This window comes from Acanthaster planci, linkage group LG12 (genome assembly GCF_054643075.1).
Source record: "Acanthaster planci isolate LZ-2023a linkage group LG12, COTS_SCS, whole genome shotgun sequence".
NCBI classification, from domain to species: domain Eukaryota; kingdom Metazoa; phylum Echinodermata; class Asteroidea; order Valvatida; family Acanthasteridae; genus Acanthaster; species Acanthaster planci.
In genome coordinates, this window is record NC_141788.1 from 4618440 (window position 1) to 4633165 (window position 14726).

General features: G+C 40.5%; 1 protein-coding gene and 1 long non-coding RNA gene across 7 annotated transcripts in view; both read right to left on the reverse strand.

Annotated features, from left to right (window-relative positions):
* Positions 1 to 1984: 1984 nt before the first annotated feature.
* Positions 1985 to 8653, reverse strand: LOC147797076 (uncharacterized). 4 transcript variants are annotated; one of them, XR_015427334.1, is made up of 7 exons: positions 6473 to 6829; positions 5813 to 5951; positions 5339 to 5373; positions 4547 to 4878; positions 3775 to 3858; positions 2794 to 2916; positions 1985 to 2565 (listed from the first exon to the last, which is right to left on the reverse strand). It is a non-coding gene; the product is annotated as an uncharacterized LOC147797076 (long non-coding RNA). The 4 variants fall into 4 exon arrangements; XR_015427332.1 differs by lacking the exons at positions 5813 to 5951; positions 6473 to 6829 and adding an exon at positions 7906 to 8653; XR_015427333.1 differs by having other exon boundaries at positions 5813 to 6818.
* Positions 8654 to 9363: 710 nt separating this feature from the next.
* LOC110989372 (NADPH oxidase 5-like) overlaps positions 9364 to 14726 on the reverse strand; it is a 33694-nt gene continuing 28331 nt past the window's right edge. For all 3 annotated transcript variants that reach the window (XM_022253706.2, XM_022253705.2, XM_087143967.1), the window contains 5 exons: positions 14185 to 14317; positions 13235 to 14046; positions 12500 to 12706; positions 12023 to 12181; positions 9364 to 11565 (listed from right to left, as the gene is read on the reverse strand). In XM_022253706.2, coding sequence (XP_022109398.1) covers positions 11326 to 11565; positions 12023 to 12181; positions 12500 to 12706; positions 13235 to 14046; positions 14185 to 14317 — 1551 coding nt within the window. In that variant the 3' untranslated portion in view covers positions 9364 to 11325. The remainder of the gene's footprint in view (positions 11566 to 12022; positions 12182 to 12499; positions 12707 to 13234; positions 14047 to 14184; positions 14318 to 14726) is intronic.

Genomic DNA, 14726 nt, shown 5'->3' on the forward strand with positions numbered 1-14726 from the left:
GACTAATTTTCAATCACATTTTTTTCTGCTTTTCCTCCAGATGGTTGCCCCTGAATCCACACAGATAATCCTGGGCTAAATACTTACACAACTCAATAGTATCTCGACAAATACGAACCCCTCTTTTTGAAATATTTGTAGAAGTAATTTTTAAGCGCCAACGTGTGGACGATAATTTCCTAGAATTGCAACAGTGCAGGCAACAGAGACTCCGCTTGCCGGAAAGAGCGCCCTCATCAATACCGCCCTCTCTGGGACCAGCTTGAGAGCCTGTGCCCCTGACCATTTTGAAACCACAAAGTCAATACCCAGGCCGACTCCACGGGCTGCAGTCGCATGCTTGATTGCGACCACTGCATCTATGAATAGAGCTCTGATTTTTCAGAATCATAAGCTGCAGTTTACTGTGACCATTTTGTCATTTTTTAAATCAATTAATTAATTCGGTCGATTTTTATCGAAATCGGGAGGGGATTTTTGTTTTATTTTTGCGTAATCAATGTAAGAAATCATTGATTTTTGAATCGCTCTTTACGCTTGTCATGACTACAGGCTAAATACAAGCAGAGTGCCTGCCCCAAACCACGCTCTGCTCACATGCAGAGTTCCCAAGAAACATTAAACTGAACTAAGTGACAATGGGGAAATCCCAAGCGTACTGCCCACTAAAAAGAGCTCACTTTTTAGGTCATACCTTCATGTTGTTCAATGCACCGTGATTGTGATTAACCTTGTGGTCTTAAGACCGAAAAAAACATTTTTACAAATTAAAATATACATGTACAACTTGTGATACACACTGAGTTATCAAAATATGAACCGTCCTAATTTCTGGCCCGGCATAAGTTGATAAGGGACTACTCGCAACAGTTTAAAGAAAACAAATAACACAATGGATATTAAGAAGCACAATGTGTTTATTATTCTGAGAACAGCATGTATATCCTGTCATTTAAACACGAAAGCAGCAAACGTAAAATGGGTTTGCAAACTAGCTGGCAGTGGTTTGATTTATAAGCACAAGAAAGTTCCCAAACAATTTAGATAAATTCCTACATGTGGTGAAGTTGTACATGTACTGACAGAAGCCATAGCTCAAGGTCTGCCCACACAACATTGTTCCTCCATTTCCTTCTCAAACTATTCTCCTTGACAAAGTCATACGAGAACGGAAATAGCTAGCATTGTTTGAGTATGTGGCAAAATAGGTACATGTGGAAAATGAATATGACCTCAATGGTATACAGTACTGAACAACAACAATAACAATAATAGGGTTTTGACACATATCCACATTGGTTCATAGTCTTTCAGTTTCTTAATACCAAACGTGAATAGGATTTTTGATTTTGAGGTCGTTAAGTAGTGCAGTAAAATGTTTTGCAGACTTGATGTCCGCCTTCTTTGACCAATTCATCAAAAGATGCACTGCATTAAACTCCCGACAATGGAAACATTTCAAAAAGCATTTTCCCCGATGAAGCTAATGACTGTGAACCTGTCATGTGGTCGTCCTTGGACGGCGGATAAATTTTAGGGATCAGGGAATGGCATAGTGACTTCCTCGGTGACATCACCGGATGAGGCTTTTAAGACGAATTGCCGAGGAACGATGTTGTAAACATACAATTTTCATCTAGTTTTGACTTTCAAACTCAAATATCATTTCGGAATGCAATTATCCCACCACAACCCCATAAATTTTTCCAGTCCTCATAGTAAAACAGAAGTGGCTAATATCATTTCGCATTTTTTTAGTCTTTGGGTATATTATTTAATGTATATCAGGATCAAAACGTTTCAAATCTGGACGTCATGGAACTGCTTTGTATGAAATGTTTGACGGAGAAAATGTGAGATTCCAAATTTAAGCAAGTCATCTAAATGCGTTATTTTAGATTAACATCTCAGCAACAATGCTCACTTGTCTCAAATATGCACTTGCCATATTACATAACTTAAAGAGAATTTCAAATAGGCTGTACATGCATTTTGGATATACCAAAGAGTAGTGAAAAGATGAATCAACATCAAGTTGAAAAGAAATTCATTCCACAGCCATTTCAAGCAATCAATTTACAGCAGCATGGCACATACTTTCGGGTTCTTCTTAAAGTGATGAGAGAGAAGAGTACAACCATGGAAAGGAAAATTGGGCAATATTCATATGGCAACATCTCCATAGTGAACTTAGTTTTTGGAATCCAAAAATTAGGTTTGCATTTGTCTGCTGGTTTAGCTTTACAAATTGTGTCTGTAGAAATTGTTGCTAATGCATGCAATTTAAATTTGCCAGATTTTCTTAACCCTCCATCATTAACAACATTGACAAATTTCAGGTGGACTAGACTTTGATACAGAAGGTAAACTTCTTTTACTTTGGACTCAGTTTTTTTGAGTTTCTCCACCACATGAATACTCGACAATGCCAAAGAAAGTTGTCCTGTTTCATGTATGAAATCTGCACCTTGATACGCTGGAGACTTGCATTCATTTGCTCTGCAACTTGACTGTTCAGCATCTTATATTGTGGGTAAGCATCAAGTCTATATCCACTTGAACATGCTGAAAATGCACAAAGAGAAAGAAAGACAAATGTCAGATGAGTAAAAGTTACATTTGATGTCGGGCAAGACAACTAAATAAAACCATCACAATTATCACAGCACTTCATAGTTCTGTTGAAGTGGTATTTTCAAGGAACATTTGACAAAATCAAAAACAAATACAGCTAAACTTTAACAAATTAAACTTCTCGAGGTAATCTGTACTACGGACAAGCACAACAATTACCTGTATGATAAGGCCAGTGCAAACTGTCGATGAGGAACTTTGTGTTTCGAAAATGGCGAGGTTCTCGGTTAAGACAATATGAGTGCAAGTGGCAAGCGTTGTCATACATAACGACTGCAGGAGCTGAAAAATATAGAAACAAAATAAAAAGAGTGCAAAAAGTTTGTGCGTTAACACCTCTGATTAACTATTACAGAGTGACATTCAGCACAATTCAGCACAGAACTGGAAGTATCGCACGTAAGCTCAGACCCAGCCAAAAAAAAGTCCTTATAAATTTTAAGAATATTCTACAATAAGAACAGCTGTTGGAAAACTCTGAAACTTACTGGATGAAAAATCCATTAAATTCATATTAGCACTGCACAATCTATAAGTCTCTAACACAACTTTCTTATTGAAATAACCCCCCCCCAACCACTTCCATCCTTTGACATAGATGGTCTAAACACCTACAGTAGTCATGGGAAAAAAACCTGCAAGGAATTTCTCTTTGGGCAGCTGCAATCAATTTCTCTAAGACCAGGACGGACCTACAAAGTGCATTACTGTGTTGCTAAAAGGTATTTTGAGGGTTATTCCAATGCATCTTTGCTTTTAAGCTAAAAAGTATTTTTATATTCCATGTCAGGTCATATTCCTGACCAAGAATATGATGTAAGTCGAAAGAAAAAGCCTCAAATTTAAAACAGTCTGTAGACAAATATGTATTCCATTCTTTGTTGATGTTGCTTAAATACATTCTGTCAAGTTTGATAATTCCTATTTATTGGCAGAGCACTAAGCGTCAATCCCATTTGCATACCTGCAACTGTTGTAAATAAATAAAAGTTTGAATAAATGACATATCAAACATTGAGAAGAGTGCAAAGATACACAAACACCTATCTAAGATAATTCATTACAGCGACACCGTAGCGAAATTTTTTGTCACCCATGTTCCCTAACTGTGGTTAAACTTTTAAAAAAGTGTGGACTCACTAGTTGCAAAACGGGTAAGTAACAGAGTGAATGGAACATTTGGAGATTCAAACCGCTCCATGATCTCAAAACTGTAGCAAATGCCTGAAATGGTAACATTTTTAAATAATGAAAAAAACACAGCAAAACACAAAAAGGAAAAACACACCAGTTAGGTGAAGAGCACATGATACTGAACACTAATTGTTGTACTTATTGAAAAGTCTGATTCATCAAAAGTCAAGTGACCTTTAAAACAATGCATCTCTACTTCAACCTAATTCAATACCCACAACAGTAACAGCACACCATAACTCACAAGTGCATGAACACTTTTTTCTTGTGGGTGGGGTTATCAGGGCATTATGGGTCATCCCAATGATGAAAAATCCTGAATGCTTTCCAAATTTATCCAACAGTACACTTAAGAAAAATGTCCAATTCACTGACGCAATGTTTTTCTCTGATATTAAATATGATAAAGGAAACATGCAAGAGCAATTAAAAAATGTTTACTAAAAATTGTTTCAAGAACAGAAAGTAATGGTGGCACTGTCTCCAAGGTCATTAATGACAACATCAGGTCTACATACTATGATCCCATTTGACACATCTTGCATTTGTTTAGATACAGCTGCAGGCACTGAATAGGAAACTTGCTGGCAGCCTAGCACTTCAGTCCTTTAGCAGAATACATGAAGCATCAGTTAAAAATTAAAAGTCTATACAATCACCAGCAATGGATCATTTTTTATGAAGTAAGGATACCAGGAGATTAGGTAAGAACACGTACCATGCTCACAAAATGCTGCAAATATGCCTGGACTCATCTGCCATATGTTTTTGTTTGTTTTCGACAATCCCCGATGGAACAACTTTTACGGTCTATGTCCACTGAGTAGACTCCTCTGTGTTTCTTCTGTGGCAGGTTAGGCCAAAAAGCAACGCCACAAAATTCATTGCTAGCTTCATCAGTGGTGACACTATTTGCTTCGATACTCGTTGGTATGGTTGCTGGTGCTGAAACAATGGAGCTTTGGAAAGGCGTCCAAGTTCCTCCAACACAGGAATAAGCACATCCGGAAGGTCATCTTGGACTTTATAAAAGTCTGCAAGCAAAGGGCACTGGAGACAAAATAGTCATAACTATGCATTACAAGAGAGAGACAATACATGGTTCACACGTAGTCACTTCCTATTTGACCTTATGATAATAACAGTACTATGCTGTTGAAGGAGGCTAAGCTGTAAATAAACTTGCAGGCTTCCACAAGAAAGCAGAATAATTCTCTTTTTTTTATTTTAGTCAACTGATCAAACTTTGCAGGCAGAAATAAAGAGCAAGTCCAGAATTTCTACTTACTTTTATTTAACAGGTTAGAGTTATGTTTCATGCAAAGTTAGGTACATGTATTGATGCCTGTAGTCTCTGCCCTTCGAACATTAACCCATGTTGCAGAACAGTGATAACCACAGTATTTCAACAATACTAGGGATGGTAACAAAGGAAATCAATGCACCATTATAGATCTCAAACATGTGTGAGAAACTAACTATACACTATTTCAACAGGGTATTCACATACCATGTCCTCGGCTGAGGCAGCAGTGTAACTGTGATCTAAGAATTGAAAACAAAAAGTGTTCATCGACACAGTTTGCAACTATCCATGTTAAATTGCTAACAAGAAAAGTTGTAAACAGCATTCATGCTTGTACATGTGCCTTGGCCATGAGAAGCAGCAGTGATTGTGGCCTGATTATCAAAGTCAACCAAAATCTACTTCAGGCCCATGATGTGTAAACATTTGGGGAAATCCTTAAACACATCTGCAGGAAAATTTAAACAAAACGGGCAAACATAAATGACTTTATACACTTGTAACCAAACAAAAAGATACCGATAAATGGCACACGCTCATCAGTGACACAAACTTGTCTTCATGGACTGAGAAGCATGCAATGTACACATATCTTGAATTCATTTCTCTCAAATTTATACTATACTTATTGAAATATGGAAGCAAATATTAATAAATTGATCTCAAAAAACATCTGACCTTCCATTTTCTGGTGTATATGCACAGAGGCTGACTGGAAAACCTGACTTCTTGCTTGGTCACAGGAGCACTGATATGCCCAATCCCAAACCCCTCGGAAACACATTGCTTTTTTTCTTATCAATACAAACTTATTGGTCTGTAAAGCAGATGTGGTAAAAACAAAACCAAATGAGCCTTTTTTGGAAAAGTCAAGTCAACTTAAATTTAGGAATATTACGAAAACATTTGAATAATTTCGGCTGGCATTCACAAAAAACCAAAAAAAACTTGCCATCCAAAATCTTTTTGAAATGAGAAAGACTCAAATTGTGTCAAGAAATTCTAGGTTATTCAGAGTTGTTGGCTTAGGAAGACTCAAATCAATATGCAATGACTTGTGAAAAATTGACATAGTCAAGCTATGTTAAAAAATATCTGGATTCATTTCAATTATAAAGGGTTTACCTCAGTTACTACCAAAAATGATACCACATGTATAATGGGGGCTGCTGTGTTATGGGGCTTCCAACAATGTACATGTAGATTTGTGTGTTAAATGCATTATCTACAAAAAAGAAAGAATTATGAAGTTCTGAGCCTCCGAAATGGTAATATGCATGTCATAAAAAAAAGAAATAAATAAAAAAACCTAAACAACAGGAAAAATTGTACATTTACCTTCATTACAAAATTCTGGCAATTCAAGTCATTCAATACAAATACCGTGAAAAATTCATCACATGCTGAGATGCAATTTGTCTCCAAGATGAGCTGGAAATAAAGATCACTTGTCTCTAATAATGGCATCTCTTCTTGTATATAATCTGCAAAGTAATAAAATGACACAAGCCAATTAGTAAAACAAAATTAACCTTGATTTTACTTCACCTTTGTTACGTAAAAAAATCTATGTGCCAAGCCTGTGTATTGTTGATGGGCATCAATACGTATGAAGCCTAGGCCTGTGTATGGTTGATGGGCATCAATACGTATGAAGCCTGTGTATGGTTGATGGGCATCAATACGTATGAAGCCTGTGTATGGTTGATGGGCATCAATACGTATGAAGCCTGTGTATGGTTGATGGGCATCAATACGTATGAAGCCTGTGTATGGTTGATGGGCATCAATACGTATGAAGCCTGTGTATGGTTGATGGGCATCAATACGTATGAAGCCTGTGTATGGTTGATGGGCATCAATACGTATGAAGCCTGTGTATGGTTGATGGGCATCAATACGTATGAAGCCTGTGTATGGTTGATGGGCATCAATACGTATGAAGCCTGTGTATGGTTGATGGGCATCAATACGTATGAAGCCTGTGTATGGTTGATGGGCATCAATACGTATGAAGCCTGTGTATGGTTGAGGAGCATCAATACGTATGAAGCCTGTGTATGGTTGATGGGCATCAATACGTATGAAGCCTGTGTATGGTTGAGGAGCATCGATACGTATGAAGCCTGTGTATGGTTGATGGGCATCAATACGTATGAAGCCTGTGTATGGTTGAGGAGCATCGATACGTATGAAGCCTGTGTATGGTTGATGGGCATCAATACGTATGAAGCCTTTGTATGGTTGATGGGCATCAATACCTATGAAGCCTGTGTATGGTTGATGGGCATCAATACCTATGAAGCCTGTGTATGGTTGATGGGCATCGATACGTATGAAGCCTGTGTATGGTTGAGGAGCATCGATACGTATGAAGCCTGTGTATGGTTGAGGAGCATCGATACGTATGAAGCCTGTGTATGGTTGATGGGCATCAATACGTATGAAGCCTGTGTATGGTTGATGGGCATCAATACGTATGAAGCCTGTGTATGGTTGATGGGCATCGATACGTATGAAGCCTGTGTATGGTTGAGGAGCATCAATACGTATGAAGCCTGTGTATGGTTGATGGGCATCAATACGTATGAATCCTGTGTATGGTTGAGGAGCATCAATACGTATGAATCCTGTGTATGGTTGATGGGCATCAATACGTATGAAGCCTGTGTACGGTTGATGAGACTGCGAGTGCGACTGATAATGTATGAAGCTTGTGCATTGTTGATTAGTCTAACTTGATTTTAATTAAAACAAATTTTAGGTCTTACCGGTACCAGCAGCTGCCGGGTGTCCCCCAAAGTCTTCAGCTGCTCTGGTAACGCCTGTAGAACTGGCAGTGGGTCTGACGTCGGGCATATGACAATGTGGATGTGTCACATCGCTGCGCTGCTTTCGCTGTCTTTTCAGTTGGGGCAAGGCTGTGAAATTTGTGGTTTTGCTTTCACCAAAACGTTGAGTTCGGAGGTTGAAACTGTGCCACTCTTCTGAATATTTAGCTCGTTCCGTTTCGTTTTTATTTCTAGGGGAAATATTACTTCTCTGAGACATTTTGGCCAGCCGCGGATCACTCAGGAGGGCAACTGACGATTACTTGGAAAGAACACGTGCATGCGTGACTGAAAATAAGCTGCAGGATCTAGGAGGCCGGGCGCAAGCGGCATGCGCATATCATATGCAGCGCACATGTACATGTACATGTACTGTACACGTACATGTGTACATTGTACACTGTACTGCACACACATGTACAGTACATGTTGATATACCTACTTTACATGTACTACTTCGGAATATATTTGCATGTTCAAGCTCCGCCCACAACGTTCGCATCGGATAATGCTAAAACATTATAAACGGCTGAAAAGTAGGCTACGCTGTCAATAACCTCTCCAATCGCCATTTATAGATCTATTCACTGGTTCCAGTGGCAAATGCGACATTTCAACTGTCTTGCTAGGGTACCAGCCAAACCCCCGTTGAAACGTGTATGGTTGTATTCGAGAATTGAGCTTCACACGTATTGACGCATATATGCCTCCACTTGAGTCAGGGTAACCGTGCGGTGAATGGTCGGGTTCCGCGCTAAAGCCCCGCCGGAGTGGGCGTTGACGTAGACAGAGGGTAGCGGCACAGGGGCGTGCAAGTCTTAAGTCATTGCGGTAGTGCGTGGATGCGATAGTAAAGTGAAGTTTTTTAAAGAGACTCTGCTTTTGTTTCCTTACATAGGAGCGTCAAATGGTGTCTGAGGACGGAGAATGGGCTAGGTATATTTACTCTGCTTTACTCTTCCGAGTGATGTAAATTTCATTTATTACCCAGTCAAAATACGAATATCCTCAACAAGTAACTTAATACTTTGAAGGAAACTGACCTTTTAAACGACAGGACACCTGGGCGCAACAGCTTATTATAATATGGAACTGAACTGCATGGTAATATATTCTGCAGTAACAAAACATCATTGGCCTTTATCGCATGAAACCCAAAGCTATTAAGTGTTTTTTCTAATCAGCAGCGGCTAGTAAAAGAATGTGTGATTTAGGTCAGTATTTACGTGGACTTTGAGAGCAAGATATAGATCATGGTGTTTCGTAAGTGACCATCTCATTTCGGTCACAAGGAGTCTATTTTCAAGCAAACCTTTTGAACTTTGGGAACGCACAAAAACCCAACATGTACCACACTAATGATGGCTTTGCAAATAATCCATTCCCAGTTGAGAATCATTGTGGTTTTCTGGTTTCAATAGCTAATTTATAAGTTATTATTTACAATGGCAAATGCTGTTAACCTCATATAAATAAGCAAAATTTAGAAGGCCTTGTTACTCTGACCGAACATTCACTGTATTTCCTATTTAAAGAAATGCATTTTTAAAACAGGTATTAATAAAAAACTGTCATGCCTCATAAATATATCAAGTATACCCAAAATATTAAAACTCTATAAAATACCACAACTTTACACTTATGTTTTTACAGGAACCAAAACTCCCATTCCAGTAAGGATTTCATTGGGCCAAGGGCAGATCCAAAGCCAAATACTGGGGGAGTCGTTTTGGGGGGAAGCAACACAATTTTGCAGATTTCTATGTTTTTAATTATGGTCTTTTTAAGGGCTGGGGCTACATTTTGGCAATTTTTATATTGCTTTAGAAGGAAGCGAAATGAAATAGAAAAACGCCTCCCTCTCATTATTTTCTTTTAAAAACTGTTCCTTTGGGGGCCAATGACCCCTCTTCTCCCCCCTCCACCATCTGCACTTGAATCGGGCTTAATGAAAGGGGTCGGGTTGGAGTAACCTGTATCATTTTTCGTGATGACACCAACTATGCTTGAAAAAGTAGTAAAAATGTTTGTTAAAAAAAGATACACCGAGCAAAATTAGCCATGATAACCGGAGATCCAATAAAAAGACAATAGCGGACCATGAAAACCTCAGCCAATGCTTGGCACCAGCTAGAGTGATGAATCTGACGGACGTGAACTCGCCATATCGAGTAAGCCCCCCAAAACTGGTTCAAAAAATAAGTGGCGCATCAAGGTCTTGAGTTGGGGAGGGAGTGGGGTAATAGTTATGGAATTTCCCCCCAAACAACAATTTGTTTTATCAGTATCAAAGTATCCCCTAAGAAAGGTGACAGCACCATTTCCTGCATGCTGGCGCCTGCAGAAGGAGAGATAAACGGCAACATGTCTGGGATGGGGCATCTTACCCCTCTATCCTACGGACGCATATAAACCTGGACCTGCAACGCCTTAGTATGAAGAAGCCAACCAGCTGCCCTTTTACCGAGCCGAATACAAGCGTGCGGGTTGGCTCCTTTCTATTGACGTCAGGAAGAACAAAGGCGGCAATGCCAGGAAAACTTTGTATTCGGCTCGGTAAAATGGCCGCGAATGGATTCAATGATCTCTATAAGCTGTTTAAGAACATTGCGAGTCCAGATTTTATTATACACGTCCGTGCGATATCCCCGCTGGATGTTGAAAACATACTCATAGCGAGTCCAGCTGGATCGCCTTACAGTCATGAAAAGAGCGGAATAGTATGCGAGTCACAGCAACAACATAAGTATTACGAGAAACAGAATGGAAAATGGCGATCAAACGAAAACTTGCATAATGTATTAAAGTACAAAAAGTCAACCAACGAAAGTCATGTTTATCATTAAAAATCTAAACCCAAGTTCAGAGTACCATATGCATGTATACTAAATTAATAAAACAGCGACAATGATATGTGTTCTTTTATCGCAAGTATCTTAGTCCCTGTATAATAATTATAACATTTCGACTTAATTAAATCTTGGGTCTTTAGTACTTTGGTCTCATTTGATAGTTTAACTTACGTTATAAGCGTACATTGTGCCTGTCATTCACCCATAAATTTAAGTACATCATTTTCAACAAAGGTAGTACGCGGTACACTGAGATGTAGCATATCTTTACATGAATTGTTTACAACGTTCAAGAGGCATAATTACAAGACAAAAATCATTCTGCAGATGTCTGCAGGAATCTCATCCCTTCCAATGCACCGAACCTTTCATTTCAGCGCCTTAAGTATCGTTCTTAGGCCGACACAACGTTGCTATCTTTACTATTTCCCTATCCTCTTTGTATCGCATCTTATGCTACAACATCCATCCCACATATTTCATTCTTTCCTGATTGCCAACTTATCACTCAGAAGTTTTCCTTTCGGAACCCAAAGCCGTGGTCTTGACTCTTGCGTTTGAGGACCTCCCCGAGGCTTGGGGAGCCGCAGAAGAACACAGTGACCTTGCCTCGTTTGCGCTGGTCGATGTCGTCGAAGACCCGGTCCCAGTCTGGTCGGCCGGCCTGCGTTCGCGTCATCAGGCCGGTAATCATGTCTCGCCGCTTCTTCTTGTGGATGAGATCTAAGGCCATGTGCAGGCCAATTGCCTGTCAAAAACAATTGATCAAAATAATGATCACAGTTTTAATACACGAAAGTATTAAAAATTAGTCTTTCGAACCTATATTGCGGTAAAGCGTGAATGACAGGCAAATAGCCTGGCAGATTAAGTACAAGTAGTGTGCAATGAGACATGAACCAACTGACGCCAATAATGACTATAGTGGAAAGTTCTACAATGACATCGTCTTCAGGATAGGTATAGCTCACTAGCTATACCCTGCTCTATACTGAATGACAGACATGATGTAAGACTGACTTGCTAGTCGATCGAGGACTGACGCCTCAGACTCCAATGATGATTATTTTAGATGCAAAACAAAATAATATATCTATTGGTCAACTGATAAACCGGCTTACGACTTATAAACTGACCTTTGATACCGGTTAAACTGACGGATCAACCAAAATGTCTGTTAATTCACCAAAACAGATAACTCGCACCTTCATGTCATGTTTGCCCAATGCTGCTGTCATGTACAAATTGATATTGATGAATCTGTCGGATGACATCATCTCCTCCTGCTCTAACTCGATGTGATTAAGCAGGCTGAGAAACCATTCGAAAGACCGCTGTTGCCGCGTAATCCAAAAGAAATCAACCTGTGTATAAAGTCATGGCATTAAATTTAAAACAATATCCCGCAACTCATTTTGTTGGGCTGTGAGTGTCCGAAGTTTTCGATTAACATCTCTGTTTAGCAGCACATACATCGTAGTCGAAGTTTGTTAAAACTCTAAACTTTGCAGGCATGTGTTGGAGACGTTCTGTAAAACAATAGAATATCCTTTAAACCAAACAAACTGTGTCTATGGCACTGGTGTGTCCCATGGAACAACGAAGACAAGCACTGGTTGTCGTGAAAAAAATGGTTACCAATAGTTAGGAGCGCATCAGAATTTGCCGCATGAGGGCATTACCTTCTTGAGCCTCAGCAGAGAAGGTGTGTCCTCCAGCCAGGCGTAGTTGCATTTCTTGCATCGTTTGGTGGCCATTTTGTGCCGTTCGTGGATGCTCTGCAGGATGGACGCAAAGGGCGTGATACCGATCCCTGCGCCAATCAGCACGGCGTGGTCGGTCTCAAAGATGTGCTGCGAAGGGGCGCCGTAGGGCCCGTCTATGTACACCTTGTAAATGGAAACGGGAAGGTTGGCTTTTAAGTAGTAAGTCTAGCTACGAGTGTGGTGCGATATCCAAGGCTCTGTTTGCATTTTGAGACATTATTCCTTTGCTAATCTAGAACGTGTACTTGGTAAAAACCGTTTCATATTGACAATGGTGCGAAAGCGAACTTGCATGCAAAATTTTCCATTGTGTCGATGCCTTATTTACACTGGACCTCACCTCAGCCCTACGCTTTCTTCCTAGCATGAACCAGCTTAAGTTCAATTTCACCATTCTTAGTTCTAAACTTAGAGACAGCTTATTTCTTTTAGATGAAGAGGTTTCGTAAATGTTGATGTCATTTTGTGAAAAATGCACGTGGCAGTTATTTTTTTTTAATGGTTTGAAGGAGGACCTATTGGGTTGAATGTGATTTGTGTTAGTGTGGAATTACATCAGAGGAGACAAGTTACTCTTTGTTGCAACTGGATTATTTTCCTGCTTAATTTTTTAGATTTGTAAGACACACATGTAGCAAAAAAGTGAAATACCTCGATCCCTGTATGTTCGTCGGGGTCCTCGACGAGGGATTCGACAACATCCAAGGAATGTTGAGTCAGTTTCCTATTGAAACTGCTGCTTCGCCGCCGTGACACTGGTGGTGACTGCGGAGTCCAGGAGAGAAACGTCCGGGGCTGAGAGCCCGTTGATTTTCCCCTTAGGTCCGTCTCACTGTGGCCCGACGATGCCCTCACACTCTGAAGGACTCGCTGCTCGATTGACACTCCACTGTCTTTTCTGGACGGCCCGGCGGTGGAAGTCGGCGTGGAAGTCGGCTTGGAAGGGGTGGCTTTGGACGATAGCGGTCTGTCTTCAGCGTAGCACTCGCTAATGAGCGGACTCATCTTCTGTATCGGCGGGAGGATCAAGGGCCCAGAGAGTGGCTTAACTTTGGTCGATTCCACTGGCACGACGGTCTCGATACCGCTTTCTGTATCGCTCAAGTCTGTTAACCGATTCTTATCATCTCCACCAACTCCCTGTTCTCTAACGTTATTGCACCTGTCAACTTTTGACCGATAGTCTGTCGTTCGACTTGGCCTTTCGTCCTCGCTACCCAGTGTACCAGGCAGGGCGAACTGAAGCTCGTGTCCCTCCGCGGACTGGCCAGGGCTTCTCTTCGGCGACGCTATGGGGGATCGTAGCGATCCTTCCTCTGCGAGGACCTCAAGGGTTTTACCCTCTCTAATTTCGGAGGCCGGGTTCTCGAAGCACGTTAGTTCTTTTTGCTGTCGTTCCCTGCAGACGGCACGGAGTCGCTTTGTCCAGTTACCGATGGCCCGGATGTGAAGAGTAATAAAAGCTACCAATCAACAGAAAGCAAGCCGGAAAATCCTTAAAACAAACGTCGCAAAAACATAACACCAATCGTTTCGGCGACAGAAAAGTGATACTGACGTAGAATTTTAAATATAAAGTCAATAATCTAAAAGTACCCAACCTTTCTGCTCAGGAGCACTTGATATGGTGAAGGGGTGCCACTCGTTCTTGGCTATCTGGGGGATGTTGATGTGAACGTACTCACCAGGATGGAACCGAAGCTTGGGAGGTCTAGGAATAATGAGCAGGGTCACCTGTGCATCAAACCGTACGTCAGATTACAGATAGGCCTGTAGATGTACTAGTATGCAATGTACATGTATTGAGTTCTATGGACTCGTTTGCTGCCAAAGGCGTGTTCCCCAAAACAAATTTTAAAAGACAAGGTAAGTTGTCCTGATTGTGATATTGAATAGCTTTATGACACATAGCACTTTCTCTGATCATTAATGCAACAATGCATGACATAAACTGACCAACACAAAACCGAGAAATTTTGAACTACATATGACTCGGACCAGCCAACCGACACAGGCAAGCTCGGTGGTCGAGTGGTTAAGACGTCTGCACTAGCAAGCAGGAGGTTGTGGGTTCGAGTCCCACTCGAGTACGCTTGTGGTTTTTCACAAGCTTTGTGTTATAATACATGTCGGGCAGGGCAAA